Source organism: Heteronotia binoei, chromosome 19 (genome assembly GCF_032191835.1).
Source record: "Heteronotia binoei isolate CCM8104 ecotype False Entrance Well chromosome 19, APGP_CSIRO_Hbin_v1, whole genome shotgun sequence".
Lineage (NCBI taxonomy): Eukaryota > Metazoa > Chordata > Lepidosauria > Squamata > Gekkonidae > Heteronotia > Heteronotia binoei.
The window spans coordinates 24,840,758-24,855,759 of NC_083241.1; the positions used below are offsets into that span (position 1 = coordinate 24,840,758).

The 15,002-nt window shown below is 43.9% G+C and overlaps 1 protein-coding gene across 1 annotated transcript in view; it reads left to right on the forward strand.

The window, feature by feature from the left end:
• FBN1 (fibrillin 1) overlaps window positions 1–15,002 on the forward strand; it is a 307,005-nt gene that overhangs the window by 40,486 nt on the left and 251,517 nt on the right. Inside the window, 2 exon segments of the mRNA XM_060259853.1 lie at window positions 1,848–1,930; window positions 5,620–5,718. Of these exon segments, the coding sequence (XP_060115836.1) occupies window positions 1,848–1,930; window positions 5,620–5,718 (182 nt within the window).

Sequence of the window (15,002 nt, forward strand, 5' to 3'; positions counted from 1 at the left end):
CCATGTCAGGCTGGGCCATGTGTGTACCTATTTAAGATAAGGTAGCAGAGATATAAACTTTATAAAAGGACACAGACAAACACAATTAAAGATTTAAAAAACTTAAAAAACATTAGTACTCATTGCTCTTAAAGGTGCTTTCTTTGTATTTCTTCCATGGGATCCAGCAAACTGGGTAAAGGAAGCTCTATCTCTTTCCTTCCTTCCCCAAGAGACCAGGAGAGGGAGGAGCCTCAGCCAATAGAAGGAAGAGAGGCTTGGCTCAGTAGCTCTGACAAAGCAAGCTCTCCCTTCCCACTTCCTCCCCAAGGGAGGAGCTTCAGCCAATGGAGAAAATAGATGTTTTGCTCTGTAGCTCCTGAGCAATGGAGCAAGTCTGACAAAGCATGCTGTGATGCAGAAGGAAGCAAGAGAGAGGGAGAAGGAAGCAGATGACAGCCAGTTGATTGGGGGCCTGATTCGGCCCCCGGACTGCATGTATGACACCCCGGTTTACACTCTTAACCTCCCAGCTATATGTATTTCTGCCCATCGTATTCCGTTTCCTTGTCTGAAGAAGTATGCATGCATACGAAAGCTTACATTCTGAATAAAATTTTGTTGGTCTTAAAGGTGCAACTTGACTCCTACTTTGTTCTAGTGCATCCCCTGTTGGTCTTGCAGTCTTGACACCTGTTGCACCTATGTGCATTGTGTGAACACAGCCACTTTAGCTTCTCTTATTTGTGGGGCCACCTTTGCCCCATGCCATGCCACGACAACTTTACTTACATCAGCAGGGGCTTCTATGGGTGCCAACCTGCAAATGGCCAAAATCAACAACTACTCGTACACATGCTTTCTCCTATCTTATGGAACGGACTGCCCAATGAGGTCAGGAAAGCTCCCACCCTCCTGGTTTTCCGCAAACTATGCAAAACTGAATTATTCAAGAGGGCTTTTCTGCACAGGTAACAGGGTTGCACTGTACAAAATGGTTCATATGCTTATTTGGAAAAATGATTAGGGGCTGTGGTCTCTACTACTGTGTATAGCTTATTGGAAGTAGGATCCTATTATGTAATTTCTGTACTGCTTAATGTGCAGGGCTTTCTTTTGTAACAGAAACTCCTTTGCATATTAGGCCACACACCTTGGTGTAGCCAATCTTCCAAGGGCTTACAGTAGGCCCTGTAAGCTCTTGGAGGATTGGCTACATCAGGGAGGTGTGGCCTATTATGCAAAGGAGTTCCTGCTACAAAAAAGGCCCTGTATAATGTGTCATGTTAATGCTTATTTCTTTATTTTGCTTTGCTTTGATTCTTTGTGGTGGTTCCAGACCTTGGCTCTTTCTAATGGTTCCATTTTGTTGCTTGTACTGACAAGCTCTGTGTAATCTGCCTTGAGTTCCTGTGAGAAAGTCAGACTATAAATAGCATAAATAAAATAAAAATTTAAAAGATCACCTGGTAAATAACATCTTATTAAGCCGCAAGGGCATTAATAAGACAGGAAGGGCATTTTAGTCCTGTTGACAGACCTGTGATATTTTAGAAGATGACTAGCAAAAGAAAGTAAGCAGGCTGACTTACAGATATGTGCATAATTATCCTAAAGGTACAATAACACATGCTAAGATATGCAAACCTTTCTGTTAAGTCTTCCTCACATAACCAGGAAGGCAGAGCTCTTCTGACGATGCTAGAGAGCTACATATCACCGTGGTGAATATATAATAAACATGTCTGTTCCCATGAAGACTACATACTCTTCTTCCCTCAGTTTTCCTCTTTTTTCATTTAAAAAACCACTCAGCTGTATAAGGACATAAAAAGCAACTGCAATTCCTCTTTGTGTCTGTCTTGTAGACCCAACGTATGTGGATCACGTTACAATGCCTATTGCTGTCCTGGATGGAAAACCCTACCTGGTGGAAATCAATGCATAGTCCGTAAGTTCAATTTACTATTTATTTGGGTTAAACATATGTTACCAACTTACCCTCTTAAAAACTAGGTTTGCTGTGTCTTCAAATATCTTTTTTTAAAAGTATTCTTGTCCAAAGTATGATTCACCTGGCAGAGCATCTGCTTTGCTTGCAGAAGGTCCCAGCTTCAGTCTTGGACACATCTAACTAAAATGATTAGGTATAGCTGATGGGGGGGGGAGGGAACTCTACCTGAGACTATGGAGATCTGCTGCCAGTCATAGTAGATAATACTGAGACCGATTCTGCAACTGCTATTGCTCTGTTCCTGGGCTTCTGCTTTCATCAGATCAAATGGTCATTTCCCCACCAGTTGCTGCACAGCCTCATTTTGACCTGCAGCTCCCTCCAGTTTTCCTTGCGTCTCCTTGATCTTGTTTTTTTAGCAATCAGTTAGAAGCGAGGGAAATTGGAGGGAGCCGTGGGTCAAAATGCAGCCACACAGCAACTGGTGGGGAATCGATCACTCAATCCGAAAAAAGCAGAAGCCTGGAGGCAGAGAAACATTGACCGATTTCCCACTAGCCTTATGCCGCTCTCACTCTCCTCTTCTCCGTGGGGCTTCCGTTGCTCCGCCTCTTTTGCACAGCAAACAAGATCCTCTAAAAACCGGTTTCTGTTTGCTGCATGAAAAAGGCAAAGCGAGTTGCAGCCCCAGGGCAGATAGTGTGAAATCCGATGGAAGCCCTGTGGAGAAGAGGAGCTTTAGAGTGGAATAAGGCTAGTGGGAAATCGCTCATCGACTGCAGAATAGGTCTGTGTATTATAGACCAGTGGTCTGACTCAGGGTAAGGCAGCTTCATGTGTATTCACTGCAACTTCTGTAAAGGTTAGCCAAAGTATTTTTAGGTTACTAATCTGGTTTGTGGAATACGGCATTGATATGCTTCTTCCTAAGGCAAAAGACTCCTGAGACAGCCCCACCCTTTCCACTCCCCAGAACCTAAATATCTCCAAGGACATTCAGACTGCTAATGTAATGGCGGCACCATTCACACATTTTTTCATTTTTATCCTGTGTGGCAGTTGCTGTCCACTACCCCTATCATGCCATTACAGCAATGGGGAAAATGGTTCACCTTGGTAATACCTAGTTGTATTTGTAGTGGGTTGGGTCTGGCTGATCCAGAGAAGGTGCAGTTTCTTTTGAAGGATGTTACTCCTGACATAACCGTGAATACTTCCTTATTCCTGTACTGGGCCAAAAAGACTCGTCAAGACAAGGAACAGCCGTGTTGTTTCATTTAACTGTGATCTTATGTATTTGTGCTCTAATCCTGAGGTTCAGTATTTTAACCTGTTCTCTGTTTCTCAACCCATTGTTCTCCTTAACCTGTTTTTATATGCCATTAAAGGTTGATTGATTGATTGATTGAGTAGTGGGTTGCTCGAAGAGGAAATGGAACACAAATCTTTGGACAGACTGCAGCTTCATGTAACTTGGCATTTGAGAAGAAGAAGAAGATATTGGATTTATATCCCGCCCTCCACTCCGAATCTGAGTCTCAGAGCGACTCACAATCTCCTTTCCCTTCCTCCCCCACAACAGACACCCTGTGAGGTGGGTGGGGCTGAGAGGACTCTCACAGCAGCTGCCCTTTCAAGGACAACCTCTGCCGGAGCTATGGCCATTCCTGCAGGTGCAAGTGGAGGATTGGAGAATCAAACCCGGTCTGCACACTTAACTGCTACACCAACCTGGCTCTCTTGAGCCATGAAAACACCTGTCTGGATGCATTTGGGAGTGGCAGGCCCTGGTCTTTCACTTCTACATGGCCTCTCTACTCAGGCCACATTGGGGGAGGTGGCGTCATTCAAGTTCCTGCTAAAGCAAGAGAGCCTCTGGCTTATTACACTGCAATGACATGTTGAGAAGCATCTCCACCCCCCCCCCCAAACATTTATCTTGTGTAAATCAAGCCAAACATCTGCATATTTCATGTTTTTATTCTCTTCTTGGGTGTGTTACTTGCTGTAACATGCTCCTTATGTGGAAGGCAGTGAGTCCCTGGTGTAGTTAAGTGCGCAGACCCTTATCTGGGAGAACCAGGTTAGATACCCCACTCCTCCACTTGCAGCTGCTGGAATGGCCTTGGGTTAGCCGTAGCTATCTCAGGAGTTGTCCTTGAAAGGGTAGCTGGCTGTGAGAGCCCTCTCAGCCCCACCCACCTCACAGGCAATGCTCCTACTAAACTGCAGAGTCTTGTGAGCAAAAATTCTACTTTGTGAGCTACTGGGATTAAAGTTGTGAGCTACTGCATAAATTAGTTTGCTTTGGTGCCATTTTTCCCGAGTTTAGACAAAAAATGTGTAAGCCAGAGGCTAAAAAACCCCATGAGCTAGCTCACACTAACTCAGCTTAGAGGGAACACTTCTCACAGGGTGTCTGTTGTGGGGAGGGGAAGGGAAAGAAGATTGTAAGCCGCTCTGAGACTTCTGTGGGTAGTGAAGGGTGGGGTATGAAATCAATCCAGTCTCTTCTTCTTCCTCAAACATGCAGTCCTCATGGGCTGAGTCCCCTGTTGTGTTTTCACGCCATGCCTGCACCTGTGTTTGTTTATTTAAATTTACTCTACATTCTTATACCCAGTTATAACTCTCAGGGCTTATGTTGAACATATATGAACATATGAAGCTGCCTTATACTGAATCAGACCCTCGGTCCATCAAAGTCAGTATTGTCTTCTCAGACTGGCAGCGGCTCTCCAGGGTCTCAAGCTGAGGTTTTTCACACCTATTTGCCTGGACCCTTTTTTGGAGATGCCAGGGATTGAACCTGGGACCTTCTGCTTCCCAAGCAGATGCTCTACCACTGAGCCACCGTCCCTCCAAACTGTTAAAACTGGGGACTTGGATTCTTAACTTTACATTCACTTGTGCTGCGAAGGTAGATCCTCTGGAACTAGGAACCTTCAGTCTGGCAAGATTAGTTTCTTTCAGTGATCCAAAAAGCACCTTGCACCATAGGAAACCTCTGCAATAGACAAAGCGGGTCAGAAACAGAAGCAAGGTTTAGAATCCGAGCCAACAGGGCTTTTTTGAGCAGGAACTCAGTTCTGGCTAGCTTGGTGTCAGGGGGTTTGGCCTAACACGCAAATAAGTTCCTGCTGGACTTTTACTACAAAAAAGCCCTCTGCAAAACAATGGTGATGTCAAGGAGTTTGGCCTAATATGGAAATGAGATCCTGCTGGGCTTTTTCTGCAAACAATGCCCTTTGAGCCAGGTGTTCAGAGGTGGTTTGCCATTGGCTGTCTCTGTGAAGGAAAACCCTAGACTTCTTTGATGGTCTCCCACCCAAGTACTAACGAGGGCCTACCCTGCTTAGCATCTGAGATCTATCTATCCAGTTGGGGCTATTCTGGGCCATCTGGGTCCATGTTTTCGAATCAGGGGTGGAATTCTAGCAGGAACTCCTTTGCATATTAGGCTATACCCCCTGATGTAGCTAATCCTCCAAGAGCTTACAAAAAGGAGCCTTGTAAGCTCTTGGAGGATTGGCTCCATCAGGGGTGTGTGGCCTAATATGCAAAGGAGCTCCTGGTAGAATTCCACCCCTGTTTCTAACAATATCAAAACAGAATTTTAAAAAAGGTAATATAAAACATGCTGATCCCTTTAAAGCTTACTCTTCTGATTTTTTTCTCCCCGACAGCAATTTGTAGACATTCTTGTGGAGATGGATTTTGCTCGAGACCAAACATGTGCTCTTGTCCCAATGGCCAGATCGCCCCTTCCTGTGGCTCAAAATCAGGTATGTATTTCCAGGGCAGATCAGTCTTCTCTTCTTACACTTTTGAGCAGGCAGGGTGGTGCATTTTTAACTTGCTGGCAAATTAGTAGTTCAGACAACTAAACACAGAGTCAGTATTAATCATTTACCACAACTAAGGCAAGTCGGTGACTTGGTATCTAGCTATTGCAGCATTCTTTATGGCCAGATTGAAAACAACCACTTCCATACGTGCATTGGCAATTGCATTTGGCTTGCTAGTTTTTTATTCACTTTCTGGAAAATTCTTCATGCTTCTATCCTGTGTGTCTGGAGACGGTAGCCTTAAGTTATTAGGATAAACAATACAGATGTTTCCTTGCTGTCTTCATGGATGTCCCTGCAGCATCTGGTTGGTTGCAATCACAGATGTTCAAGGCCAGCGTTTGTGAAACGAGGAACTGGCTTTGGTTCCTCCGTCTTTAGGACCAATCAGTAGGGCTGAGCTGCTTGCATCGTCTAACTGATTGGCTATCCATCCTTTCACTAACCACCCTTTGACTGATTATATCAACAGGGATCATGGGATTGTGAACTCTTTGGGATTCAGCCCCTCACTTCCATCCAAAAATAGTCAGAGAGTGGGATCCTCTGGATTCCTCTAGGAATGAGAGCCCCTCATGAAGACAGCTGAATTTGAGTATCAAGCTGGAGTACTGAATGTCCATATCCACCAAATAATAGTAACACCCACTGTTTTTTTTTTTAACTGACCAGCAGTGGGAAAGAAGTTACAAAAGCAAGTCAGATTAATTTTCCAGTGTTCCGGCAGGCTTCAAGCTGTATGATCAGATTCAGCAGGAGCTCACAGGAGCACAGCTCCTCCCCACTTACCTTGTCCATTGAGTAGTAGGTGCAGCTGCATCACAATCCCTGGATTAGGAGATTGGGCAGCCAGCCAGCCAGCAGGGGCTTTGCCATGCCCTCAGCAGTGCTCATTAACCCCTGGAGAAGCCTGTGCCACTCTTTCTCCACTTCTTATGTGATTTTGGGCTGTGGGTGGCTTGCTGGCCTTTTGACTGGGGCGGGTGGCCCAGGAGAGCCCCAGGCGAGCAAGGCCTGCTTGGGCTGGCTCGATCTCTAGCCAGCCCAAGCAGGCCTGGCTCACCCGGAGCTTTCCTTTCTTGCATTGGGTTGCTTTTGAATGGGGGGGTGAGGGGTGGCAGCATATGCTAATGAGTTATGCTAATGAGCTCTGCCACCTTTTTTTTTTTTTTTACAAAACGACCCCGTGTATGACGGTTGTAGGACTTCCTTTGTAGTCTACATTGCACTGAGTGTGTGTGTGAGAGAGAGAGGGGGAACATCCTAGCTATTGCATCTATTGTTGGGCTTTCTGCAAACAGAGAGAGAGAAAGACAAGGACAGTATATCTGTATCTGTAAAACCTTTGTTAGGCATTTGTTCATAAGAATCTGGATAATAACAAGTATGAGGCAATACAATTGTATTATAAAAGAAATATGCCTTTTAAAACTATAAACATCTAAATTTAGTATAAAATCAAGGATAAACTAAGAAACAGTTCTGTCAGTACTCCTTCGTTTCTTCACTAAACCCAGACCACCATCCCCACTCAGTTGGATTACTGTCCGTCAGTAGAAGTAGGCAAGGAAATATTAGCATTAGTTGGAACAGGCATGCAAGCAGAGTGAAGACATGATGGTTTAAAATTTAAGCAGCACAGATATTACTTTCACAGCCTCGGTTAGTGCCAATACTGGGGGAGGGGAGAACATACTGAAAGGTAAAGATGGAATGGGATGGGAAGAGAAAAACTGAAAGGGAAGGCCTGGATAAGGCAAGGGAGAGAGTCAGGTAAAGGAGGGAAGGGTGTCAGAGAGGTGGGGAAAAGCAGAGGCTAGGACAGTATATAGAGAGGCACCTGGCACCATCCAGTTCTGGCATTCATACCAGTCTTGATACAGAGTTGGCACTGCGGTGATGCTAGTGTATGGCTCCCTGTGGCAGGTTATCTTCAATGTAAACTGTCCTTCATTAGCAGATAATGGCTGATAGCGGATGAGCGGAAATAGAGCACCCTGGAGCTTCTGGATGGCGCTTGGTAAAGGGGCAGGCCGTGGATGCCCGGGGAGCATCTGGAACACTCATGCATCTCATCCACTGCTCCCCGGGCACTCTCCCGGCCTTCCTCAGAGGCACCCCAGTGAAAAGGCACCACTTTCAAAGCTGGGGGCGGGACGGGGATGGGAGGCAGATATTTGCGTGTGGACGTGCTTTTTTGGTCCGCCTGCCTCCTGCCCCCCAGGTGGCTTTAAATGCCCATCTCTTCTCAGCCAATGATTCCCCAGCTGATGTAGCATGACCACAGGATTGCACAATAAGTCTTTGGCATTATTATAAAATTGTTATTAAAATGCTTTGTAATGTTGTCTTTAGGGAATTTGTGCCCATTTTAATAGTATCAGAATTATAGAGTTGGAAGGGACCTCCAGGGTCATCTAGTCCAACTCCCTGCACAATGCAGGAAACTCACAAACACCTCCCCCTAAATTCACAGGATCTTCACTGCTGTCAGATGGCCATCTAACCTCTGTTTAAAAACCTCCAAGGAAGGAGAGCCCACCACCTCCTGAGGAAGCGTGTTCCACTGAGGAATCGCTCTAACTGTCAGGAAGTTCTTCTTAATGTTGAGTGGGAAACTCTTTTGATTTAATTTCAACTCATTGGTTCTGCTCCTACCCTCTGGGGCCACAGAAAAAAATTCCACACCATCTTCTATATGACAACCCTTCAAGTACTTGAAATGGTGATCCTATCACCTCTCAGCCTCCTCCTCTCCAGGCTAAAAATCCCCTGTTCCTTCAACCTTTCCTGATAGGACTTGGTCTCCAGACCCCTCACCATCTTCGTTGCCCTCCTCTGGACCCATTCCAGCTTGTCTATATCCTTCTTAAAATGTGGTGCCCAAAACTGAACACAATACTCCAGGTGAGGTCTTACCAGAGCAGAGTAAAGCGATACCATCACTTCACGTGATCTGGACACTATACTTCTGTTGATACAGACCAAAATTACATTTGCCTTTTTAGCCACCGCATCACAATGTTGACTGCTTAGACCCCTAGATTCTTTTCGCACATACTACTGCTAAACTGCTTAGACAAGTCTCCCCCATCCTATAACCATGCATTGGATTTTTCCTGCCTAAATGCAGAACTTTAAATTTATCCCTGTTAAAATTCATTTTATTGATTTTAGCCCAGTTTTTCAGCCTGTCAAGGTCATCCTGTATCCTGTTTCTGTCTTCTACTGTATTTGCAACCCCTCCCAATTTAGTATCATCGGCAAATTTAATAAGCGTTCCCTCTATTCCTTCATCCACATCATTTATAAAGATGTTGAACGAAACAGGCCTCAGGACAGATCCTTGAGGCACTCCACTTGTCACTCCTCTCCAAGAGGATGAGGAACCATTCACAAGCACTCTTTGGGTGCGATCTGTCAACCAGTTACAGATCCACCTAATGAATTTACAAGGTAGTTTGGAATTCCTATAGGAATTCCTGAAAAGCAGAGCAAGAATCTTTTAGTTAGGTATTGAAGTCAGTCTTAGTTATAGACGATATGGCTGTGCTTTGTTCTGCATTTTTGAATTAAAAAAATTATAATTGTTGCATATAATTAGTTGATGCAAAGGAGGAGAGAAAAAAACAGAAAAGGGTTCTTACAACACTCCATCAAAAGTAAAATTAGGACTTTTTTTGAGTAGGAATGCAGTTCTGGCTGGCTTGGTGTTAGAGGGTGTGGCTTAAAATGCAAATGAGTTCCTGCTGGGCTTTCCCAACAAGAAAGCCCTGCATGAAACAATGGTCACATCAGAAGGTCTGGCCTAATAATCAAATAAGTTCTTGCTGGTCTTTTTCTACAAGAAAAGCCCTGAGTAAAAGGATATGTCTTACCTATAACCTTTTTATTCCGATACATAATGAATTCTTTAAATAAAGTTTTCTGCAGAATTTAACATTTCTTCTCATTATTCAGTCGCTGATGTCTTCAATGCTTCATTTGTAAATGAGGTTCTTAAATACATTAATTTGTAAACTAAGAAACAGCCTGGGATGTTTAATTCTTTACATCTGTTCTTTGACTGGACTTCGGCACTGAGACAAGGCTGGTGAAAATAGTTATGAATGTCGTAACAAAATTCCATATCCTCCTCTGCATTTATCCTCTTAGACCTCACAGATGTTGTCTGTCCACTTTGTTCTCCCCCCGCCAATAAAATATTTCAAAGAGTTTGTGGATGGAAGTGGATCCACCCTCTCTTGTGGGCTGAGCACATTTGAAAATTGTTTTTTTACAAAGAACATCCATGTACTTTACAATGGAGATGCTGAATGAAAATGACTCTCTCAATTGCCTTAAGCTATTAATTTTTTTAAAAATAAAAGTTTAACAGCCGACAAGAGTTACTCTGAAGGAATCATCATCACAAATATATAGGTATCTTTATTTTTGCTGTGCTTATTGATCTCAAGGGAAATGTAAGAATTGGCTAACTGCCAAGAATCTCCCGAATGTCCAGAATTATGTTTTTAGGTGTGGTCTGATGGATGCATTGCAAATATGCACATCAGTCCTGCCCCACCTTTTTGCATAAATGATGTTTGCCAATTTTAAGTCCCTTCACAGTGTACAAGCTTTTGAATTGCACAGGATTCTTTATAATACAGGAGTTAGGAACAATGAGAAAGAAGTACTTTTTCCCCTTTTTCACAATATGAGAACTCGTGGACATTAAAACGGATAAAAGGAAGTACTTCTTCACCCAAAGGGTGATTAACATGTGGAATTCACTGCCACAGGAGGTGGCGGCGGCTACAAGCATAGCCAGCTTCAAGAGGGGACTGGATAAAAATATGGAGCATAGGTCCATCAGTGACTATTAGCCACAGTGTGTTTGTGTGTGTGTATATATTTTGGCCACTGTGTGATACAGAGTGTTGGACTGGATGGGCCATTGGCCTGATCCAGCATGGCTTCTCTTATGTTCTTATTCAATGAAATTGCTGAGCAGTTGGGTTAGAACTTATAAAAGGAAGTACTTCTTCACCCAAAGGGTGATTAACACATGGAATTCACTGCCACGTGATGGCAGCTGCAAGCATAGACAACTTCCAGAGGGGATTGGATAAACATATGGAGCAGAGCTATTGTTGGAACCCTCTGTCTGGGGCAGTGATGCTCTGTATTCTTGGTGCTTGGTGGGGGCACAGTGGGAGGGCTTCTAGTGTCCTGGCCCCACTGATGGACCTCCTGATGGCACCTGATTTTTTTGGCCACTGTGTGACATGGAATGTTGGACTGAATGGGCCATTGGCCTGATCCAACATGGCTTCTCTTATGTTCTTATGTTGCATGCAGTGTGATTGTTTAAGCAAGAGTGATTTCTGCAGTCTGTAAGGTTCATTTTTTTGTATTGCTAAACTTTTGGGATGAAATCATTAATTAACTATTGGAGTAGATTCATTGATAATATAAATATTTATTACTCTTTCTCCAAATATAGCTGGGAACAAGATAGATTTCCATTTTTCTTGGCAGTCGCAGATTACTATCACTCCTTGGTTGGTCATAACACACTTGTGGTCCTGACATGTGGCGTGGGCCTATAAAGCTGCAAAAGGGGTAGTAGCATATAACCTCAACCCTGAATTTTAGGCAGCTAGCAGGAGTGTTGTGGGCAGGGACACCGATAGGCCACAACATCCTTTTTACTGCTATGTCACTTCTGGGGAAAACCAAGAAGTGACATAGTGTAGTTCTGGGAATCACTGGAAAATGTCTCAGTTCCTAGAGCAGGAATGGCCAAACTGTGACTCAGGAGCCTTATGTGGCTCTTTCATATATGATGTGTGGCTCTTGAAGCTCCCATCACCCTGTTGGTCAGCTTGGAGAAGGCATTTGTCTCCTTAAATCACGTCTCCAAGCCAAGCTAGTCAGCGGCTTGGAAAATGCTTTTAAAGTTGCTTTCTTTGCACCTCCCTCCCCAACTATTCTTTCCTCCCTCCCTCCCATGTCTTGTGGCTCTCAATCATCTGATGGTTATTCTATGTGACTTTTACATTAAGCAAGTTTGGCCACCCCATCCTAGAGCTACTCTGTCACTTCCAGGTTTTTCCAGAAGTGATGTAGCAGTGCAGAGGATGCCAACGTCTTAATTTTTTTTCTCTAGTTGCTTGTCCAAGTGGTGATGGGCAAGAGCAGCTGGCAGGACTGTATACAACACTGGTGGCTGTGAGTAGTTTTTCCCAGCCCTGCTTATGTGTTTTCACCATTTGCTAATTTAGCAAGTGAAACTTTTCACACCACCTCTCTCCCTGCAGTAAAAAGCTTCAACCGTTAAATTTGTTTCTAGGATTGTATTTAAAGGCATATGACAGTCAGGCATAAAAATGAATCTCTGATTAACTAGAGGTGGGAAGGCTCAGGAAAACAAACATACATGAGGAATATTTTGTTTCCTCCCATTTTTCAGTTTTTCCAATTGGGGAAAAATCTAAATTCTGGCAAATATTGAGCCGGTGGGGGGGATTTTTAGGAAATGTTTTTCCTTTTGGAATGAGTGAGATACGTTCAAAGACAAGAGTTGATTTGCTCAGAATGCTTTCTGTGGGGTATGGAGATTTTTAAAAAGGTGCAGGACAGGTTGTAGTAGCAGTAATTTTTAACATTTTAACTCATTACTGCCCACCCAGTATACACTATCCTCATCACATTTATTGATGGGGTATATTTCATTTGTCTCTCCAAGGGAGACCAAAACAATTCAGGATATGTTTCTGCACTTAGGCCACTGCCACTTCCACATGCGTTATCTGTCCTGGCTTCATTGCTGTTGGGAAGTGGGTTTTTATTCTCTTCTTCTCGACAGCATTATGGTGCATTCGTGTGCCTCCTGGTGTTTCCTCAGCTTTTCTCTGTTTGCTCTGAAGTTTTGGGAAAGATTGCAGTAAGACTCTGAGTAGCCGCTATGTGATAGAAAAATTTAGATTTTCCTGCCCATGTGGCACCCATTTTCCGTCATTTCCTCCTTCCACTAAAATATTGTTGTAGCAATATGCCCTGGTAACAGTATGTACAACAGATTGTCTGAATTCTCAGGCTTTATTTTTAACAAAAGTTAGCCTTTTTCCTTGTGGAGATACAAGGGGAAAGAGATTAGAGATTTCTTTTTTAAATGAGGGCAGGAAATTTAAAGAACCTGTTACATAAGAAAAGCCATCCAACAGCCCATCCAGTCCAACACTCTGTGTCACACAGTGGCAAAAAATTTTATATATACGCAAACACTGTGGCTAATAGCCACTGATGGACCTGTGCTCCATATTTTTTTCTAAACCCCTCTTGAAGGTGGCTATACTTGTGGCTGCCACCACCTCCTGTGGCAGTGAATTCCACATGTTAATCACCCTTTGGGTGAAGAAGTACTTCCTTTTATCCGTTTTAACCTGTCTGCTCAGCAATTTCATTGAATGCCCACGAGTTCTTGTATTGTGAGAAAGGGAGAAAAGTACTTCTTTCTCTACTTTCTCCATCCCATGCATTATCTTGTAAATGTCTATCATGTCACCCCACAGTCGACGTTTCTCCAAGCTAAAGAGTCCCAAGCGTTTCAACCTTTCTTCATCGGGAAAGTGCTCCAGCCCTTTAATCATTCTAGTTGCCCTTTTCTGGACTTTCTCCAATGCTATAATATCCTTTTTGAGGTGCGGTGACCAGAACTGCACACAGTACTCCAAATGAGACCGCACCATCGATTTATACAGGGGCATTATGATACTGGCTGATTTGTTTTCAATTCCCTTCCTAATAATTCCCAGCATGGCGTTGGCCTTTTTTATTGCAAACGCACACTGTCTTGACATTTTCAGTGAGTTATCTACCACGACCCCAAGATCTCTCTCTTGGTCAGTCTCTGCCAATTCACACCCCATCAACTTGTATTTGTAGCCGGAATTCTTGGCCCCAATGTGCATTACTTTGCACTTGGCCACACTGAACCTCATCTGCCACGTTGACGCCCACTCACCCAGCCTCAACAGATCCCTTTGGAGTTCCTCACAATCTTCTCTGGTTCTCACCACCCTGAACAATTTAGTGTCATCTGCAAACTTGGCCACTTCACTGCTCACTCCCAACTCTAAATCATTTATGAACAAGTTAAAGAGCATGGGACCCAGTACCGAGCCCTGCGGCACCCCACTGCTTACCGTCCTCCACTGCAAAGACTGCCCATTTATACTGACTCTCTGCTTCCTATTACTCAGCCAGTTTTTGATCCACAAGAGGACCTGTCCTTTTACTCCATGACTCTCAAGCTTTCTAAGGAGCCTTTGATGAGGAACTTTATCAAAAGCTTTCTGGAAGTCAAGGTAAACAACATCTATTGGGTCTCCCTTGTCCACATGTTTGTTCACCCCCTCAAAGAAATGTAACAGGTTAGTGAGACAAGATCTTCCCTTACAGAACCCATGCTGAGTCTTCCTCAATAACCCGTGTTCCTCAATGTGCCTACTCATTCTGTCCTTGATAATGGTTTCTACCAACTTGCACATATCGTTGGACTGGTACATTGACATTTTAGTGCTGATTTTTAAAATATATATTGCAAAATGCCCTGTGGCCCAGGATAAGGTAGTGGCCACTGTTGTGGCACGTGGAAATCTCATTGCCACTAGCTTAATTGGCAGCCACACCAGCAACAGGGAATGCTCGCAAGCCCGCCCCCCTGCGGGAAACACCATAGTAGTGTGCTACCTCCTTCATTAGAGAAGCACACAGGGCTTTTTTCATATAGATGGCTGCATGCCTTCCTTTTTGACCTGGTTTAGTGGAGATGCTAGAAGGCAGTACCCTGAATCTGCTGTCCTCTTGTCCTGACCCCCTGTGGGGTCAACCTTTTCAACTCATTCCTCAAATGGCTGTGATGCTGACACCCTGCTGCAGAGGGGGAAATGCTGCTTAGTACCCTCCTTCGCTACAAGATGGGGGGAAATAAAGTGGGAAAGTGGCAAAAGACTCGTTTGGCGTAAGCTGCAAAGCTTCTGAGGAGAAACTTCAAATCAAAATAAATATGCTAAAGTAGAATATGATGCAGCGCTTCAAAATGCATGTATCCTATTGAGTGCATTTATAGTTGTCTGAATGCCGTTTGTGCACCCAGTACTTCAGATTTCATATATAGGCCAGTTAGCAGAGTTTTATGTTCTGAAAGTTGTGAAGTAAGGTTGACTTTGACA